The 20,017-nt window shown below is 38.0% G+C and overlaps 1 protein-coding gene across 9 annotated transcripts in view; it reads right to left on the reverse strand.

Moving 5' to 3' along the window:
- Nucleotides 1-20,017, reverse strand: part of Mga (MAX dimerization protein MGA) — an 86,226-nt gene that overhangs the window by 34,421 nt on the left and 31,788 nt on the right. For all 9 annotated transcript variants that reach the window (XM_048459930.3, XM_048459929.3, XM_085696440.2 and 6 more), the window contains exons 3-9: nucleotides 12,072-13,014; nucleotides 10,127-10,205; nucleotides 9,905-10,000; nucleotides 7,653-7,784; nucleotides 7,287-7,391; nucleotides 4,923-5,581; nucleotides 3,145-3,487 (exon numbers count right to left, since the gene is read on the reverse strand). In XM_048459930.3, coding sequence (XP_048315887.3) covers nucleotides 3,145-3,487; nucleotides 4,923-5,581; nucleotides 7,287-7,391; nucleotides 7,653-7,784; nucleotides 9,905-10,000; nucleotides 10,127-10,205; nucleotides 12,072-13,014 — 2,357 coding nt within the window. The remainder of the gene's footprint in view (nucleotides 1-3,144; nucleotides 3,488-4,922; nucleotides 5,582-7,286; nucleotides 7,392-7,652; nucleotides 7,785-9,904; nucleotides 10,001-10,126; nucleotides 10,206-12,071; nucleotides 13,015-20,017) is intronic.

Here is a 20,017-nt window from a genome sequence, read left to right on the forward strand (position 1 = left end):
AAAATCCTGATTCAATTCCCAGGACCTACATGGCTCCTAACAACTGTCTATAACTCCAGCTCCAGAAGATTTAACACCTTCACACAGATAAAAATGTCAATGCACATAAAACAAAAATAAATCATTAGAAAAAATAGAATGCCAGGTTTTATTCTATTATATTTGATATTTCTCACAGCAAATAGTCACACCGTCTTTATACAACTAGCCATACTTTTTGACAAATCAAAGGCTAAACAGGTGACACAGTGAAAGTCAAAAGGGAGTATTAGCAGGTAAAATTAAAAATTCAAGAAACCGCCAGGTGGTGGTGGCATACGCCTCTAATTTCAGCACCGAGGAGGCCAGCCTGTTCTACAGAGCGAGTTCAAGGATAGTCAGGACTACACAGAGAAATTCTGTCTTGAAAAACAATCAAACAAAAAACAAACAAAAAACCTGAGGAAACCATACTTTAGAAATCATACTAGAAAAAATATGGAGTTTTACAAGTCAGAAAAACTATATAATCTTAGATAAGTTAAACTGAGACTAAACATCAATCAAGTCATTTGCAAAACAGAAAATAAAGCTTCCTCAGCATAAGACTGCAAAATGTATATGGTATCCTTACGTGTCTGATAATGTTTTTCTTCTTCACACCAATAGATTAATGGGTTTTAAACAATATACATCCCTTAAGTCATCATAATTACAAAAAGAAGCCTCATAAAGGTCGAGATTTCATGCCATGAGAATATAAAGTTTTAAAATATATATCCTAATTATACAATATTGCAAAAATTAAAATCCTATAAAGAAACATGCAGAGGAAAAACATGTCTTCCATCAGAGATCCACTGTCCCTACTAATAACTAATTTTGTTTGTTTTGCTTTTTGGAACAGTTTCTCTCTATAGCCCTAGCTGTCCTGGAACTTACATTGTACACCAGGTTGAGCATGAACTCCAATAACTAATTTTAACCATTTGTAATTTTAGTGGTTATTGTCATGATTTAGTGGAAGCTAAGTAATCACTGGAATGGAAGGAGGTGGGTACCTTACCCTTTTTCCACTTCTGCCTTGTCATCTCTAACAACCACTGGGTTTATGTTACTGATCCCTGTTCTATATCATGTCTGAGTCATCGCTGGTTTGTGCGTAAGTCTCTATACTCTAAAAACCACAGAACCTATCAACTCATTTCCAAAATCATGCTTAAGTGATTAATCCTTATAGAATATATACAAACCACCTTTTAGAGAAGAAATCTAATTGTGCATCACTAACTTTATTCCGATTGTTCAGATCGAGACTCATTACTTTTACTAATTGCTCAAATTTTTACCAAAGCATTTATAGTTACTCTATTTTCTTGTATTGAAAATTTTGCCTTCCTGGAATTCTTGGTTTTCACTGACGTGGCATACATCATCTAATCATAAACATATCACCCAGGTTCTCAAACATGATTGGCCTATAAAGAAAATAAATCTAGTGCCTTTTAACTTTCTTATCTGTAACTTGTAATTTTCTCTATTTTAAAGACATTGTTTTCTAGTCTAGCAATGTAGCTAATATCCAATGAAGTTTTTCTACCTTCTTGGGTCAAGTCTACTTTGTATTAGATGACTCTTTACGCTCTTCTTTGGTTGGGAAGGCAACTGAGACGGAGTTATCGCTATAGGCTAGGCTAGCCTTGAATTCAGCTATCGTCCTTTCTCAGCCTCCTAAATGCTGAGATTACAAGTATGAGCCAGCAAGTTCGGAGAAATTTCTAGTAAGCACATAAAGAGAGGGGGAGATGACTCAGTGGATAAAGTGCTGCCATTCAAGTATTTAAGTCCAGAGTCTGGATCCTCAGAACCTACATAAATGTCGGGCAGGCAAGGCAGCCAGCCACTTGGAATCCTAGTACTTGAAAGGCTGAGATGGGGGAATCCCTGGGACTAGACGCCTCGCTGAACTAGCTTGTTTCAACAAGAGATCCTGCCTGCATAAATAAACCAAACCTCGGTTCAGTTCCCAGCACCCTCATGGTGGTTCAACCATTTGTAACTCCAGTGAAGAGGATGTCTCTTCTGATCTTTGAGAGCTCCTACATGCAGGTGGTACATACATTCAGGCACATACACATATGTGTTAAATAAATAAAAAAAATCTTTAGAAGAGACTGAGGATTTAGTTCAATTGTAGAGTGCTTATCAAGCAAGCATAAGTGCTGAGAAAGAGAGTGTGTGCGTGTGCGCACACACATACATACACAGGCTGAAAAGAAGACAAGTTATTAAAGTGTTTCACACATAGACATGAGAACCCAAAGCACAGATCTCCAGCACTAACATTAAAAACCAGACATGGCAGTACCAGAACTGGGAAAGTAGAAACAAGACCCATGGTAAATTGTTGGTCAGCCAGTCTAATCACATCAATGAATGGAGGACAAGTGGGCAGTGGGGGCACACATCTTTAATCCCAGCACTTGGGGAGGCAGAAGTAGGTGGATCTTTTTTAAGTTCAAGACCACCCTGGTCAACCAGGACTGTTACACATAGAAACCTTGTCTAAGTTTTTAAAAAAAGGGAGGGAGAGAGGGAGGGAGGAAGGAAGAGAGGGAAGGACAGAGGAAGAAAGGGAGGGAGGGGCAGGCGGACCAGTGAGATGGCTCAGCACATTAGGAATTTGCTATCAAAACTCACAACCCAAGTTTGATCCCCAGGACCCACGTGGTAAAGGGAAAAACCAGAGTCTTCCAAGTTGTCCTCTGACCGCCACACTTAAGAATGCACACACACAATGAATGAATGAATGAATGTAATTTAAAAGATTATTTTTAACCAAGTGGAAGGCAACTGAGAACAACAAATGACTTCAACCTCTGCCCCCTCTACATACATTCACAGAAACAGGTACAAACACATACAAAAAGTATACTTTTACAAAAAATAAGAAGACAGTTTTAAGTTAACTAATACTCACTATAGGGTGGTGGTGGCACACACCTTTGATCCTATCATCTGGGAGGCAGAGAAAGGCAGATCTCTGAGTTTGAGCCTCGTCTACAGAGCAAGTTCCAGGATAGCCAGGCTACACAAAGAAACCTTGCCTTGAAAAACAAAAACAAACACAAAAAAGAAAGAAAAAAGAAAAAAAAACCAACTCACTGTATTCCAGCTTCTTTCTCTTCTTTTTCTCCTTCAATTGTTCCTCATCTTCTCTGATTCCCCCTCCTTCCTTTGCTTCCTCTCCCAGTGTATCATAAAATAATGGATCTCGATGAGCAGCCTTCTTATGGAAATGCTTTGTTTTGGATCCCCCTTTAACCAATACAACTTTTCTTTTCAAACAAGTGCAGCCAAACATGCAGTCTGGTCGACGGCAGTGAGCAGGTTGGCGCTTCTCCAAAGCTAAACTGGAACATACACAACCCAGGCGACAAAAGTCATTGTTGCATGGTGGGGCTCGTTTCCTTATGATTGTGTGGATAGGTTTAGTTTTGAGAGATGCCTAAAGTTGAGTGAGAAAGTAAAAATTTTACAAAATCATCCCAATACCACCAATAACTTAAGAGTCACATATTCATCTACCTTCTGAATATGAGTACTAATACAAGACTAACATAGACACATTTGTAAGTCAGACTACAAATATAATTAGGGCTCTGAGTAAACAAGCTCCTACTCTAATGGATTAGCACATATCAGCAAAAGAAATTTCTCATTAATAGCAAAAATATCAAATATAGATTTACTCACTAGAAACCACACATAATGTTCTTCTCAGAACTGGCAAATCTAAGGTGAATAGGTCAAACTTAATGTTTCATATGGTTTTCCTGGAGCACAAGCAGGCTCATATTGCCTAGACTGCAGCAGCAGAGTGAATAACACTCTAACAGCATACATGTTGTAAAATCTACAATAATTACAATGTACTATTTTGTACAAAATGCCCTAAATAACCAATAAAAAGTGAAGAAAATCACAAATCAATCTTTTGTGAATGACTAGTAAATACAGAACACAGACTAGAGAGTTGACTCAGTGGATAAAGTGCTCCCTCCCATTCAAAGCAGTCACCTGTAATCCCGGTACTTGGGGGACAGAAATGGTGATCTCTGGAGCCAGCTGCTGGCTTACTAGCTCCAATTTCAAGACATTCTGCCTCCATAAATAAAGGAGAAAGGGTCTAAACAAGATCTGAAATTGACTTTTACCTACAAACACATATGTATGTACATATGCATGTATGATCATACATAGAAATATACATGCATACATGTACATATCACACAAATTACAAAAAGCATTTACTGTTGATGTCTCATGACCTTCAGTTCTAGAATTCAGTACAGAATTTTATTTTATTTTTACTTATTGTTTGTGCATGATGTGTGAGGATTCACATGCCAAAGCACATATATGGAAGTCAGAAAACAAGGCTGTGCGGGTGGTTCTTTACCCACCTTTACACTGTTTCTGGGGACTGAACTCAGGTCGCCAAGCTTGTGTAGGAAGCATTTTTAACTACTAAGCCAGCTTGCTAGCCCCAGAAATTTATTTTATTTTTTTGTATTTATTTGTGGTACAGTATATGATGTGTAACTGTGTGTATGCTACCCCCATGCATACACATGTAGAGGCCAGAGGTCAGTATCAGGCACTTTATGACTTTCCACCTTCTTTGTTTGTTTGAGACACGATCTCACTATGTAGCTTTGGCCTAGAGCTCACTATGTAAACCAAGCTGGCCTCAAATTCAGAGTTCTGACCTCTGTCTCTGTCAGGACTAAAAGGGACTAAAAGCATATGCGAAGCCAAGAGGCGGGCAGATGTCATCTAGGTAATTAAAATGCTAAAGCCCAGTTTATCCATTTGTCAAAAGCATCAATGTCTAATTTCTAGCTAAGCACTAATGTTTACAGAAAATAGCAAATACTTACTTGAGCAGTAAGCAGAGTTGTCAAGGAGACATCTGCTCGCTCTTCGGTAATATAGGTCCTTGGTTTTCCTTCCCAGAGTGCACAGTCTTCCAGGTCCATAAGCTTTACTTGAGATTTTGACAAGCCTGGCGGGCGTGTTCCCTGCTGTTGCAGCTGCTGTTGCTGTGCCTGCCGCAAACTAATCTGCTTTGGAAATGAACTTTCATCTACAGCTGGCACAACAAAGTTAGTCACCTGATTATCTGAGGCTGTACTTAAGGAGTTCTTGGTAATTTTATCTCCTGGCATCACGTGAGAGTTTTTCTGCTTTGGTGAAACAGGGTATGGTAAAATTGACTTATAAGATGATTTAGTTCGACCACTGAGTGCTGTCTGTTTGCTTTGAGATTTTGTTTTTCGAGAGGCAGTGGTTACGGAATGGGGCTTCACAGAATAAGAGGTAGAAGGAGAACTAGTAGATTGCTTCTTTAGTACACTATCAAGAGTTCGAACATAGCTGGTACTCTTGGTAGGTAGTTGATAGACTACTGGAGACGTGGGAGCATTAGAAGAGAAGCCCATGCTTGTTTCCATTAGCTTGCCTTCATTTTCCAAGTACTCATCCAGCTTATCACTACAGAAAGCAGAACGGTTTTTCAGTGAGGCCTCTGCATTTCCACCTAGAAATAAGAAGATACAAGACATTTAAACCTAGGAGAGTTTCAGATCTCCAGGAAAAACATTCTACAAGGTCAGAAATACTGAGACAGATGCTATTGAGACTTCTCTAAACTATTTCTACTCAGAAAGAAGGAAAAATAAAAAACCAAGACAAATGAGACAGTCTCTTTTCACCTAACTATAAACCAGTGATGAATAAAAACATAACAGCAAGGGGGAGGAAAGGAAATTAAAAAAGACTTCAACAGAATGCCAGGGTTATTTAAGAGATCTGAGTTCCACAAAAATAAATAAACACACACACACAACACACACACACACACACACCAAGCTGGGCAGTGGTGGCATATACCTTTAATCCCAGCACTTGGGTCACAGAGGCAGGCGGATCTCTGTGAGTTCAAGGCCAGCCTGATCTACAGAGCTAGTTCCAGGCCAGGATCCAAAGCTACAGAGAAATCCGGTCTCAAGAAAAGAAAAAAGAAAAGAAAAAAAAAGCATAATCTTTAAGGGTTTTCATCTGTTTGGTTTTGTTTTACTTTGAAGCAAGTTCTCACTATGCAGCCCTGGAAGTCTTTGATCTGGCACTAGGTCAGACCTTTTGCAATCCTTTGTTTAACTCCCAAGTGACTGGACTACAATGGTGTATCACCAGACCTAACAACATCCCATTTTTAGGAAAGCAAAATATTAGTAAAGATTTAAATATATTACCACCATTGTTATAAAACTACACAAACTCATTAAACATGAAGAAGGCTTATTTTGGATAAATGGTAAACTAAACTGTTTAGGGTATAAATAGCAAATCATGTAGTGAAAAATAGGTTCATATTTCCAATCAAAACCTTTGGGTACAAGTTTATTCTAAAGCATAAGACTATCAGAACTAACAGACAATTTTGAAGGATATAGTTCTGAAATGATGCTTTTGTAACTAAGCATAACAAAAGGAAACAGTCTGAAAACTGCAACGATAATTAAGTTTGAAATGAACAGGAGTCGAACCCCGGGGTGCGGCTAGGGAGAAAACAAACACCAACAAGACTCTGTTTTCACTTCAGTTTAGAGAGAGGGAGGGTAATGACAAGTGGTTGAATGAAACTGATTTGATTTGAAACAGGGTCTCACTATGTAACCCTGACTGGCCTGGAACTCGCCATGTGGTCAAACTGGACTCAACCTCACAGAAATCCACCTCTCTCCAGTGTTGGGATTAAAGGCAAGTGCCACTACCCTAGGCCAAGACTACATTTTTTCAGAACATATGTAAAGTTTAAAACAAACAATTGGCTGTGGTGAGATGGCACAGCAGTTAAGAGCACTGCCTGCTCTTCCATAGGTCCTGAATTCAATTCCCAGCAACCTCATAGTGACTCACAACCATCTGTAATGAGATCTGGTGCCCTCTTCGGGCCTGCAAACTACATGCAGACAGAACGCTGTATGCATAACAAATAAATCTTTAAACAAAACAAACACTAATGACCAGCTAGGCTAGGTGGCACATGTCTGTAATTTCAACACTTGGGAGGCTGAGCAGGAGGACTGGGAGCTCAAGCCAGCATTCCACATTCAATGAGATTATATCTCAAAAACAGAAAAAGAACTGGGCTTTAGTTGAGTAGGAAAGTGCTGTTAGTACCGTATGTTTAATCTCTAGTGCTAGAAAATACAAAACACAAAAACTAAAAATCTAATTACCTTCATTCCTAGATGCAGAAGCACTATGAAATTTTCCTCTCCATCCCTTGATCTTGGTGAAGTCATTGGTCTTCCCTGTCCTAGAAACAAAAGGAAACCCAGCATCTATAAAAGAAAAAGCAAAAGAAATGACCAGAGTTCTAGTCAGCCAAATATGTCAAATTACTGCTTCTCTACTATGATACATTCTATGTATTAATTCAATGCCAAGAAACAAAAGATTTACTCTCTAAAATATCCTAAATGGATACCTAAATATCCTAAATTTGAGAATAAAAGTAATGTTTTAAAATTTATACTACAAATAATCTAAACATTAAAGAAGAAAAATAGTATTCAATTATAAAAATGCTACTACACACTCACCAGGAGAAGCAGGATTGGTTCCTGCAAGGTTCCAAAAGGGAAAGCTGGTGGCTGGAGCCAAAGGCAGTTGTACTCCCAAATATTTAAGATCAATGCTCATTGTTGGATCCACTGAATTCAGTTTTAATCCCACTATAAGAAAAAAAGACCACACCTCATACTATCTCCTTTATGTCTTTGGGGGAGAAAAATATTTTTTTTTGGCTCAGAGTTAATAAAGCAAACGGTAAAAAGCAAAATGATTAAGTAAACAGTAACAGCCCCACTTAAATCCTTACCTTACAGTATTACATATTACCTACCCTTGGATAAGGGAAAAATCTATGATTTGCTTACATCCAATGGAATGTGATACAGGGCATGGGAACCTAAAAAGTTATGTACATGGGATAACCTAGAAGTGTTGCTAAGGCTGCAAGAAAATAAATTCTGTCAATTAATAAGATGGGGGGATTATTGGTGGTGGTGCATGCTTTTCATCCCAACATGTGGGAGGCACAGGCAGGCAGATGTCCATGAGTTAGAGGTCAGCCTGGTCTACAAAATGAGTTCTAGGACAGCCAGGGTTGTTATACAGAGAAACCCTGTCTTGAAAAAAATAAAATAAAAGAGAAAGAGAGAGAGAAATAAACTAAGGGGAAATGGAGCAAAATCCTTTCCAGCAAATAATGAGAAAAACATGCTTTGCCAATTACTTCATCAACATCTTGATTATAGTCTTTTGAGAACCTAAGCAAGGGACAAGCCATTTTCAGACTACAAATACACAGAAAATGTAAAATATAAATGTTCTCCATTTTAGGTTGTCAAATTTGTAGCAATTCTCTAAGAAGCATAAATAAATAAAGCAAAATCCAAATCTTTTATTTTTTAGGCCCTGAGGTTCAGAGGCCTTCTTGAGTTCTTCTAATAAAACCTTGCCACAGATAGAGTTTCTGGCCCGATTATGGGCACTAACTCTCCAGTTTTTAATCAATAAACCTAAAATGAGACTTACTTATAAAAAGACAGTATTTTGAGAAAATATTTCACCAGAATTTTTAAAAATCCAAGGTCACAAGGAGTTTAAAGGTTATATAGAGTAACACTGTAATGAATAGGTTACTACTAAAAACAAACAAAAAATATATTAAGTAGGCATGTAAGTACTGGAGAAGTGAAGAAGATAAGAAAGGCCAGTCTAGGCTATTATATAACCCTGTAAATAAAGTAATATAATATGAAACAGAAGTAACAGGCTGAGGTTTCCAATCAAAAACTCACGAAGGATCTAGGAAGCTGACATGAGGAAATCAGGATAACTTGGCAGGAATTGTATCTCTCTACTACAGGGATTCCAGAGATTGAAATCTAATCATCAGATTTGGCAACAAGTACCTTACACTATTGAGCCATCTAAATTTTTAAGTTAAGTTCCCAGTACTCCTCCAAATGTTACATACTTGCAGACACACAATAACAAAAATACTCTTGTATTTATGTGTTGATGCATCCACATGGAAATGCTCTAACACCTGCACCTCTGCATGTGGAGGTCAGAGACTGATACCAGTTTCTCAATCACCCTTTATTTTTTCTGACAAGTTCTCTCACTGAACAGGGAACACACCAATTTGACTAAATAGATCAGACAGCACCAATCAGAGATCCCTTTGTCTCTTTTTTTCCAGGCACCAAGACTGCAGGCATGTACCGCCACCACACTTGGCTTTCTTATGTGTGTACTGGGGATCAAAGTAAGATCTTCATACTTCATAGCAAGCACACTTTATCTACTGAGCCCTCTCTTCAGCCCCAATAAAAGTGTGTGCGTATTCTTAATATGTTATTGAAGAAATAAAAACGTGACTCTCAACCCTAAAGCAAAAAAACTCACAAATGCAACCAGTTTTAAAAGATGCAAAATCCTCCCATTTTGAAGAGAAAATACTGCTTCCTGTGATACATTTTATATATACACACACATCTTATAGCAACACATTATATATGTGTACTATATATATCTTATAGTACATGCTATATACATATATATTACTAGAATAAGGAACTACATGTGCTTTTAGGTTGAAAATAACTTTAGAAGCAGAGAAAATAAAAAATTGCTAGCTAGGAGGTACTGAAATGAAATGAAGGATAGGAGGGAAAGAGAGAATGAAGAATGAAGAAATAAGCAAAAAGGGGTAGGAAGAAAAAAGAGAAAGGAGATAAAGAACAAAAGACAAATTGGCTTGTTCACACTTAGAAACTAGTACCTTCTTGAAGAGCAGGATGTATCACCTGCTTATGCCTCAAAGACTTCAAATCTTCTATTAATTCCTTTTCCAACTGGGAAATTCTTGTTCTGCAATCTATTGACAAAACAGTGATAAAATAACAATGTACATATCAGAGAGAATAAATGTTCCACACTTCACTACTACAGGCCCAATAGCAAATATATCTGAATTTATACTGTTTTTATATTTATATAATACCTGGGTCATTTGTGGCTGTAGTCGGAAGATTAGAAGGTTCTTCTGTGGTCCCATCAACTGCATGAATATCTAGAGCCTCCTATATATTAAAAATAAAATCCAGTTTATGTTGCTTCTAAAAGGAAATTAAAAAAAAATGATGATGACCAGAGGCTGGAGGGAGTGCTTAGTAAGTACAATGCTTACCACGTAATCATGAGAACCTGGTTTATCCCCAGTACCCATGCAAAAGCTGGGTATAGTGGCAATTTTCTGTAACCCCTAGTGGGGATCAGGATGAAGGAGACATGAGACTCTCTGGAGCTCCCTGGTCAGCCTAGCCAATCAGTGAGCTCCTGAGGATACCCTACCTCAAAGAATAAGACTGAAAACAATGAAGAAGGTACAAACCTCTGGTTTCTGCACACACTCACACAGGCATGCACACTGATACCCAAATACATGTATAATCACTCATATACACACTGAATCTTTTTAAAATAATAATAATAATAAAGGACTAAGAATATAAAAACACCAATAGATTCAAATTCATAGAACAGGAGTAACTGTTCTCATACTTTGGGGAGTTTCTTGTCTTTGGGTGGAGGGGTGGTGGCGGCAGCGGGGTTTAATGTAACACAGGCTGGACTCAAACTCATTAAGTAGTGGAGTGTGCTAGTCAATTCCTGATCATGCTGCTCCTCTATCTCCCAAGTGCTAGGATTTTAGGCATGTATCACCATATCCAGTGTAATGTACTTTATTATTTTCTACAGTATTCGCATTCAATTATTTTAATCATAAGGGGCTAAGATGTAGTACAGTAGCTCTTATTATACATAAGGACCTAGGTTTGATCTCCATTACTGTTCTCCCCCATTCCTGCTACAAACATAGGGGTGGGATGGTCAGGGAGGGAAGAGAAGAAAAGAGAAAGGAGGAGAAAGAAGAAAAGGAGGAGTGGTGAAGAAAGAAGGAAGAGGAGAAAAACCACCACCACCTAGAAAAAGACAAATATAATCTCATATTAAACCAACATTAAACTATATTTACCCACAATCTATATGCTCACGTCTCAGAGCCTACGTAAAGCTTTCTCAGTAACAGAGGAGGAAAACACCAGGTAGAAAGACATCCAACATCTACAGCCAACTTAGAAATACCAGACTTCTTAAAACATCTACATGAAAAATATTATGCATGTAGAGTGAAAGGAGACAAATCAAAACACTATGGGTAAGACTCAAGTCATCAAGACTGCTAGCATTGAGCTGGACATGGTAGTATACACCTTTAGTCCCAGCTCTCAGAGGAAACAGCAAAATGATCTCTGTTGAGTTCAAGGCTAGCTTAATCTACAGAGCAGACTGAGTTCTGGTACAGCCAAAGCTATGTAGAGAGCCACTATCTCCATTAACAGGGGAAAAAAAAAAAAGACTGCTAGTATTTTGTTCTCCAATATTCTACACCACTGTCACTAGCCAGCAGTAGGAGAGATAAAGTAGTATCTTGTCGAGGCTGGTCCCTGACAGTATTTCTGGGGGGTTAAAAAAAGGGGGGGGGACTTTTCATGAATTGTTAAGCTTTGAGTCTGCAACAATGAAAATTCCAAGTTCAATTTCCAGTGCCAATGTTAGCTCACAACTGCCTGTACTCTAGCTTCAGTTAACCCAACACCTCTGGTCTCCACAGGCACCTGCATTCACATACACCAGACACACATAAACCTTTTTTTAATCAGATAAATACCCTGAGTAAATTAGAGTGAGACCTAAGCAAAGGTCCATTTTTAAAGTCTACTTCAAAGAAGGTATATTAAGAGGTGATTACTGGTACTTAAACAAAACGTGAAGATACTCATTTCCTTTCCCCAAACATACTCACAAAAGTAGATCCTAAATTTTAAGCCAATATACAATTCAAAACAGACCTTAGAAGAAAAAGCTGATCATGACAATCTTACCTTTGACTCAAAGGAAACAAAGAGCACACCGTCTACATCTTCTAGATCAGGCTTCACATCAGGAAATGTAGTTCCAGGACCTACAGGAACATTCTTTGTAGCAGTTAAAGACTTCCCTGTGTTTTTAGGTGGTCTCCCAGCCTTAGAGAGTCTCAACTTTCGAGGTCTTCCTCTTTTTCCAGGAGTGTTTGGAGAGGCACTCTGACTAGTATTCATAGTCTTTGAGGGTGTTGTCATTTTAAGCATAGTTGTTCGCTTTTTACCCAAGTCCTCTTTTCCTGAAAATGAGTCTCCAGATGATCCCTTTGAACTGTCATTTATTCTTTCTGTGCTACTGTTATCAAATATGTCAGGATATTTCCACTGAGGTTCTTTAAGTAAAGTATACTTTTGTACCATTCTGAGATCTGATGAATGTTTTCTGAGACTATTTTCTGAATCCTTACTTAAGCAAAAGTCAGTCCCACCGGAATTTTCAATATATGTAGGCAAATATTCTAATTCTGCCAACATTGATTTATCTTTTCGAGATGTGGAAAGCATATTATCGGGAAGTTCAGAAATTTTCACTGTGCTTTTGGTGACAGCACAGGGCTCTAGGTAAACCACTGGCATTTTTCCAGCATCTAATTTAAACATTTTAGCTTTAGCAACACCTGGGCTACTTGGTAGCCATTTATAAGATGAATGGTCAGCTTCCAAGTTATCAACTTTATTGTGTCTCTTTAGTTGTTTCTCTAATATAGGATCATCATCGCTGTTTGAATATACATCCGTTTCCTCATCTGTCTCTTCTTGCTTCACAGTGACCCCTTCTGGACATTCACTAAGTTCATAATCATAATCATCTAGAGGCTCCTCTTTAATGACGACATTAAAGTTTCCATTCGGGTTTAATGGTGAGGCAACCTGGGAATCATCTTCAAAACTGTTCCCAATAAGACTAGAAAGAAGATAAAGTACAGAACTGTCCATAAACAAAACTCAAGAAAGGAAAAACAGTTAAGATCAATTAATGTATCAGATTTTATGAACTATTCCTTAAAAATTCTCTGTAACTTAACAAAGGGCTCAAAAGCAATTTACTGGGGCTGGAGAGATGGCTAAGAGGTTAAGAACAGACTGCTTTTCCAGAGGACTGGGTTCAATTCCCAGCACCCACATGGCAGCTCACAACTGTAACTCCAAGATCTGACACCCTCATACAGACAGACATATATGCAGGCAAAACACCAAAATACATAAAATAAAAATAAATAATTTTTTAAAAAAGTAATTAACCAACATAACACATTTATCAATGTTTCATGAAAAAATATAATTCAAGAGCAAAGTTTCAGGGTTGGGCATGTAGCTCAGTTGGTAGAATACTTGCCTAGAACAAAAAAGTCCTGAGTTCAAACCTCATCACCACATAAACTGACCCTTCTTATATAAATAAAACATGGGAAAAGAATATAGTTTACCTTTATCATTAAATAAAAATGCAGAGTACCTTATAAAACATGTTTGCCTTTAGATATTGATCAGATATACGGAACTCCATATTGAAAGTCAGCTAGAACTGATCAAAAATCAAATCAAAATTCATGCATCATCAACTGACAATAAGGAAGAGGGGGAAAAATGTCTATCACTACTAGAAATCACAATAAAATAATGTGCTTTCAAGCTGCTAGTTCATGTCTATATTTCAGATAAAATATCTAAAATAAAAATTAACATCTTAAACAATACATTATAGTTTTCTCAGTATACTCAGGTTACTACCAGAAGATTTTCAATTTTTCAAATTAAAAAAATTCACTTTCAAGGAAAAAGGGTGTGGCTCAGTAGTAGAGTACTAGACCCTCCCCGCCCCCAGCAAAGACATGTTTTCAACACAAGGATTCACCACAGCTGCTGGGCATGGCATTCAGGGAGGTGGTAATGGCATGTCTTTAATCCCAACACTCAGAAGTAGGTGGATCTGAAGTGGGGCAAAGTCTACAAAAAGAATTTCAAGCCAGCCAAGGCTACATAGTGAAACCCTAAATCAAAGACAGACAGACAGGCAGACAGATGGACAGATAAAAAGACAGATAAAAAAACAAAAAGAGTTTTGCCACAAACTCTTCCAAAGTAAAAGGCTAGGTTACATACAGCTGGAAATGTTCCTCAGTCTGTAAAGTATTCTCACAGCATTTACAAAGTCCTATAGGTTAACCCTCAGCATCACGTAAATCAAGCATAATGACACATATGTACAATCTTAGCACTTAGAAAGTGGAGAAAAAGAACAAGAAATCCAAGATCAGGCCTTTGAGTTGGCTCAGTGGTAAAGGTGACTGCCGTTATGGCCTGTATGTGATCCCTAGAACCAACATGGTAAAAGAAAAACCAACTCCCACTAGTGTGTGCGCGCGCGTGCACACACACACACACACACACACAAACCATAAAAGTAAAAATAATCCAGAAAAGGTCAGCTAAGTGGTGGTGGCACATAGCTTTAACCCTAGCCCTCAGGAGGCAGAGACAGGCAGATCTCTGAGTTCGAGACCAGCTTGGTCTACAGAGTGAGTTCCAGAACAGCCAGATCTTGTGGGTGATATTTTATTTGTGTTCTGACAAATAAAGCTTGCCTACAGATCAGAGGGTAGAGCTAGTCACTAGTTAGCATAGAAGTCTGAAGATCTGTATAGACAGGAGACAGGAAGTGATAAGGCAGGGTGTAGACAGGACCTCAGCCCTTTTTGGTCAGAGAATTTGGAGTTAAGAAGTGACTGTGGCTACTCCTTTGCTTCTCTGATCTTTCAGCTTTTTCACCAATATCTGACTCCAGGTTTTTATTAATAAGACTAGGATTGCACTTCATCTGCACCCAACATAGACCTGAATGCTGCTGTGTAGAACAGTAAAATACCAAGTGGGTTTTCAAGGCAGCTACCTAGTTTGGCAGCAGTCCAAGGAAAGGGACCAGGGAAAGCCCATAACCCACCCAGAGAGGTAGCCTGCTGTCTGAAAATTGCACAGTGGATGGTGGGGAAGAAGCACATGTGGCGGGAGCTGCCTAATAGCAGAGCTGGCCAGTGGTGAGGGGCTAACTCCAGCAGCATTTGGAGCCCAAGCGCCTGAGGAGTTTGCTGCAGGTAGGCTGCAACAGAAAAATCCCAGACTTGCTCAGACCGCTTGAGAGGAGGAAAGAAAGGAAAACCTAGTCTGCAGAAAACATGAGAGGATCCATGCTAATTGATTAAGAAGAATAAGTTTTGTGGAAAATGGCTAAATTTCTGAAAGCTACCTACAGATTCAATGCAAGCCCCATCAAAATTCCAACGACTCTCTTAACTGAACTAGAAAAAAAAAAATCCTAAGATTCATATGGAAGCATTCAAACCTACAAATACCCCAAGTAATCCTAAACAGAAAGAACAATGTACTCATGAGGAAGAAGGCTACACAGTGAGTTCCAGGGCAGGGCAGCCAGAGCTATTAGTAAGACCCTACCTCAGAAAAAAAAAAAATCAATAATGACACAGAACTCAACAGTATTATCAGTTACATTTACCAAGTTAACTGTAGAAGATTACATTCAAAGGTTAGCTTGGTGAACACACCTGTAACCTCTACACTTGGGAGCTACAGTGAATACCAGGCCAGACAAAACAGAGCAAAAGACACTATCTTGCAAAACAGAACACTTCACTCACTATCTACAAAATATGTATATACATAAAGTATCAACCCCCCAAAAGAGACAGTAGGCTGGCAAATACAGCAAAGCCTTATGCTCTTGGGCAGAAATAAACTCAAACAATAAATGAGTAAGAAACAATGCAAATATCAAAATGTACAGAATGTAAACTAAAATAGTATTCAGAAGCAAATTTAGTTTTAAATATATATGCTAAGAAAAGCAAAAGTCTAAAATAAATTCTCTATTACAGGAATTTATTTTCTGTAAAAGGCTAAAAAATAGTAAAACATTTAAACTATGCCAACTCTCTGCCACTAAAGCACAAAACAGTCCATGCAAAACATAAACAGATATGATCCAACAAAGGGCCACTGAAATTTCAATTTTACATAATTTTCAGAGATCCTGAAATATTATTCCTTCTTCTTTTCCTATCTAACTAACCATGTAAAAACTATTACTGGCTGGCAAGTCACACAAAAAACAGTTGATGAAGTATGGACCTTAGTCTTAACTTGCTAACCCCTGATACAATGATTAATTAAAGCAAAAGCAAATAGAATTAACAAGATCCAAAGATAAAAAATAAAAGGTTCTCATGCAGGTTCTAGCCTATAATATAAATACACACACACACACACACATATATATATATATTTAAATGAGTAGAAATATGTAAAGTCTAAAAGCTTAGAAAGACCAAGAGATCATCACATTATCAGATTATCACATTAGGTGATAAGGAAGAAACAGGGTGTAGGCAAAAGGACACCAACCAGGAAAAAGAATATAAAGCTAGTATGTTGCTAGTTTCGATTCTGTCATAGTTTTTATTCTGTGGATTTTTGAATTAAACTTCCTGTGTGCTGAAATAGTAAAAAACATTTTTTTTTCCATAAAGACAATAAAATGAAGTCACACGTCTTTAATCCCAGAACTTTAATCCTAAACAGAGGGACCTCTGAGTTCAAGGCCAGCCTGGTTTACAGAATGAGTTCCAGGACAGACAAGGTTACACAGAGAAACACACACACACACACACACACACACACACATCATCCAAAAAAATTTTCTAGGAAAGCTGACTAGCTTTCTAGTTCCACTGACCATTAGCCCAACAGGCATTAGACACTATTAACCAATCACTAATACATTTGTCACACTAATCCATTTAAGAAAAAAAATGTTTTAATGTGTTCTGAAGAATTTTGCAATTTGAACATTTTCCTTTTAAGACTGTATTGCTTTTTAAATTTATAATTATATTGCTATACATATAGTTTCTTAAGGTGATAAAAATTTAAAACAAAATTTAAACACCAACTTGGAAAGTATGGGACACTTCTAGCTTCTTTCTGGGGAAATTTACAACCATGATACCTACCCATGGGAAATAAAACTAAAAATAGCTATCTCTCATGAATTTAGATGAAAATTTTCTACAAACTCAGCCCAGCAATATTAAAAAGATTATAGCTGGTTAATCTCAGTACTTGGGAGGCAGAGGCAGGATCTCTGTGAGTTAAGGCCAACTTGGTCTACATAGCAAGCCCCAGGGCAGCCAGGACTATATAGAGTCCTTGTCTCAAAACCCAAAACAACAAAACAGTATTACTATAAACAAGGTTTAGTCCAACAATGCAAGGCTGGGTAAAAGCAACCCATCAATAAAATTTATCAACAAATGGGGGCAGACACATTATATCCCAATTAATATAAAAATGTTTATGAAATTTACTGATTATTGACAAGTCAAAGTGGAGAGTGGAAGAAAAATGTCTCCTCATGTGATAAAAGATACTACAAAAGATACATAAAAGCGCTAAATGATGGATTCTGTTCTTGTAGAAGAGTTCTCAACATCTACTTTGGGTTGCTCACAACCACTTTTAACTCTAGCTCCATAGGATCCAACACCCTCTTCTGGCCTCTGCAGGCATCTGAACTCAAATACATACCCACACAGACACCAAAATAAAAATGAAAATAAATCTTTAAAAAAAAAAACTTAAGGGGGCTGGAGAGATGGCTCAGCGGTTAAGAGCATTGCCTGCTCTTCCAAAGGTCCTGAGTTCAATTCCCAGCAACCACATGGTGGCTCACAACCATCTGTAATGAGGTCTGGTGCCCTCTTCTGGCCTGCAGACATATACACAGAATATTATATACGTAATAATTAATTAATTAATTAATTAATTAATTAATTTAAAAAAAATTATAGTGAAAGGGCCACATATATACATACAGCCAGATGATCTCAGTTCAATCCCTAGATCCATATGAAAGAACTGACTCCTGCAAGTTGTCTTCTGACTTCCACACACACACCACAACACAAGCACATCCACACACATATACATATACAATAACTGTAACAAAAAATTGTTTTAAAAAGAGAACTAGGTAGCCAAGTGGTGGTGGTGCACACCTTTAATCCCAGCACTCAAGAGGCAGAGGCAACTGGATCTCTGTGAGTTCAAGACCAGCCTGGTTGTTCCAGGGCAGTCAGAGCAACACAGAGAAACTCTGTCTCAAAAAGCAAATGAAATTTTTCAAAAGGCAAACTTATAACTCTCACACATGAGTCTGTAAGTGTCTCTGAAATAATTATTGTATATAGTGTGAAGAAGGCAGCTTATACTTTGCAGTGTCCTAACATTGTTTACTGAAAACTAGCCAACTACACAACACAGAGAGGATGAAGGGAAAATAACAACCATGAGGTTGTATTCAGTAGTTTCAATATGTCCCTCAAAGTCTGTATATTAGACGTTAACACCATTTGGAGATGGAGCCTCTCTAAGGTAAAGATTAGAGAAGAGCCTTTGCAGAGCATTCACAGAGTTTTAAGAATAAAGAAATCAGGGCTAGACCACCTGCTGCCTCACAGTGATACCCTCTATGTTATGATGTAGTGAGAAGACTTCACAGATGCCAAACAGATACCACTTCAATTTCCCAGCCTTCAAAACAAAAGGACAAATAATTTACCACGTCTCTGGTGTTTTATTCAAACAAGATAAAATAAGCTAAATTGTTGTATTGGCAAATAATTTTAAATGGTTAAGGGGATGTGTATGTAGTTCAGTGATAAAATTTATCTCATATGCCCGGGGTTCAATCCTGAGCACACTAAGTTGTAAGTCCTGGTGCCAAAAGCTTATTATATCAGTAATGAAAGTTAAAGCAGAAGGATCACAAATTCAAGGTCTACCTGAGCTAGACTGAATTTGAGGCAGCACAGGCAATTTACTTTGACACTTTTTCAAAAGAAAAAAAGGGAGGGGGGAGTTAGAGGTTAGTCCTACAGTAAAACACGAGTCTCTGTAGTTAGTTCCCAATACAATACAAGCAAAAAACAAATAAAATAGGTAGTGTATGAGCAGGGATGTACTTAAGTTGGTAGAACATCTGCCTGCCATGCCTAAAACTTTCACTTCAATCTCCACAACTGAAGAAAGGGAGAGAAGGAAGGGAGAAGAAAAAGGAGGGACAATAACATGTAAAATTGATAGTCGGGGCTAGGTAAATGACTCACTACTTGAAGTCATGGCAAAATTGGGAGAATGGATGGCACAACAATCTGAATTATAAACTGCAATCAAGAGACAAAGCAGCTGGGCGCTGGGGCCACACAAAGGCAGGTGGATCACTGAGTTCAAGGCCAGCCTGGTCTATAGAGCTAGTTTCAGGACAACTAGGACTACAAAGGGAAACCCTATCTCGAAAAACCAGAGAGAGACAGAGGCAGAGAGAGCAAACCCAGACAAGCACACCTTAAATCCCAACACATGGGAGGCAGAGGCAGGAGTATCTCTAAGTTTGAGGCCAGCTTAGTATATATATTGAGCTCCAGATCAACCAATAGTGAGACCCTGTCTTAAAAAAGAGAGAAGGGAAGATGCAAAAGAGAGAACAGAAAAATAACATCAAACTAGTTGGGAGTCAACAATGACTAATTTTAGAAAAGACACTACAACAAAAGGTGAACTATGTAATAGGACCACATTAGGGCAGTTGGGACCATAAAGTTCTATAAGTTTAAAAAACAATGTAGTTTTGACCTTAAAGGTACATAAAACTGAACACAGGAAGAAAACAATAACCAAGGAAGACTCTCTCATATATAGTTTTCACAGTCATCAGAAAAATGAAACCCAAGACTATAATGCTTTCACCTTTAGCAGTTCTACACAACACAACCCAGGACACTCTAGTTATAGCGACTAGGCAAGGGGAGAGAGAGGGGGAGGGAAGGAGAGAGAGA

Source organism: Myodes glareolus, chromosome 10, assembly GCF_982192425.1.
Source record: "Myodes glareolus chromosome 10, mMyoGla1.1, whole genome shotgun sequence".
Taxonomy (NCBI): domain Eukaryota; kingdom Metazoa; phylum Chordata; class Mammalia; order Rodentia; family Cricetidae; genus Myodes; species Myodes glareolus.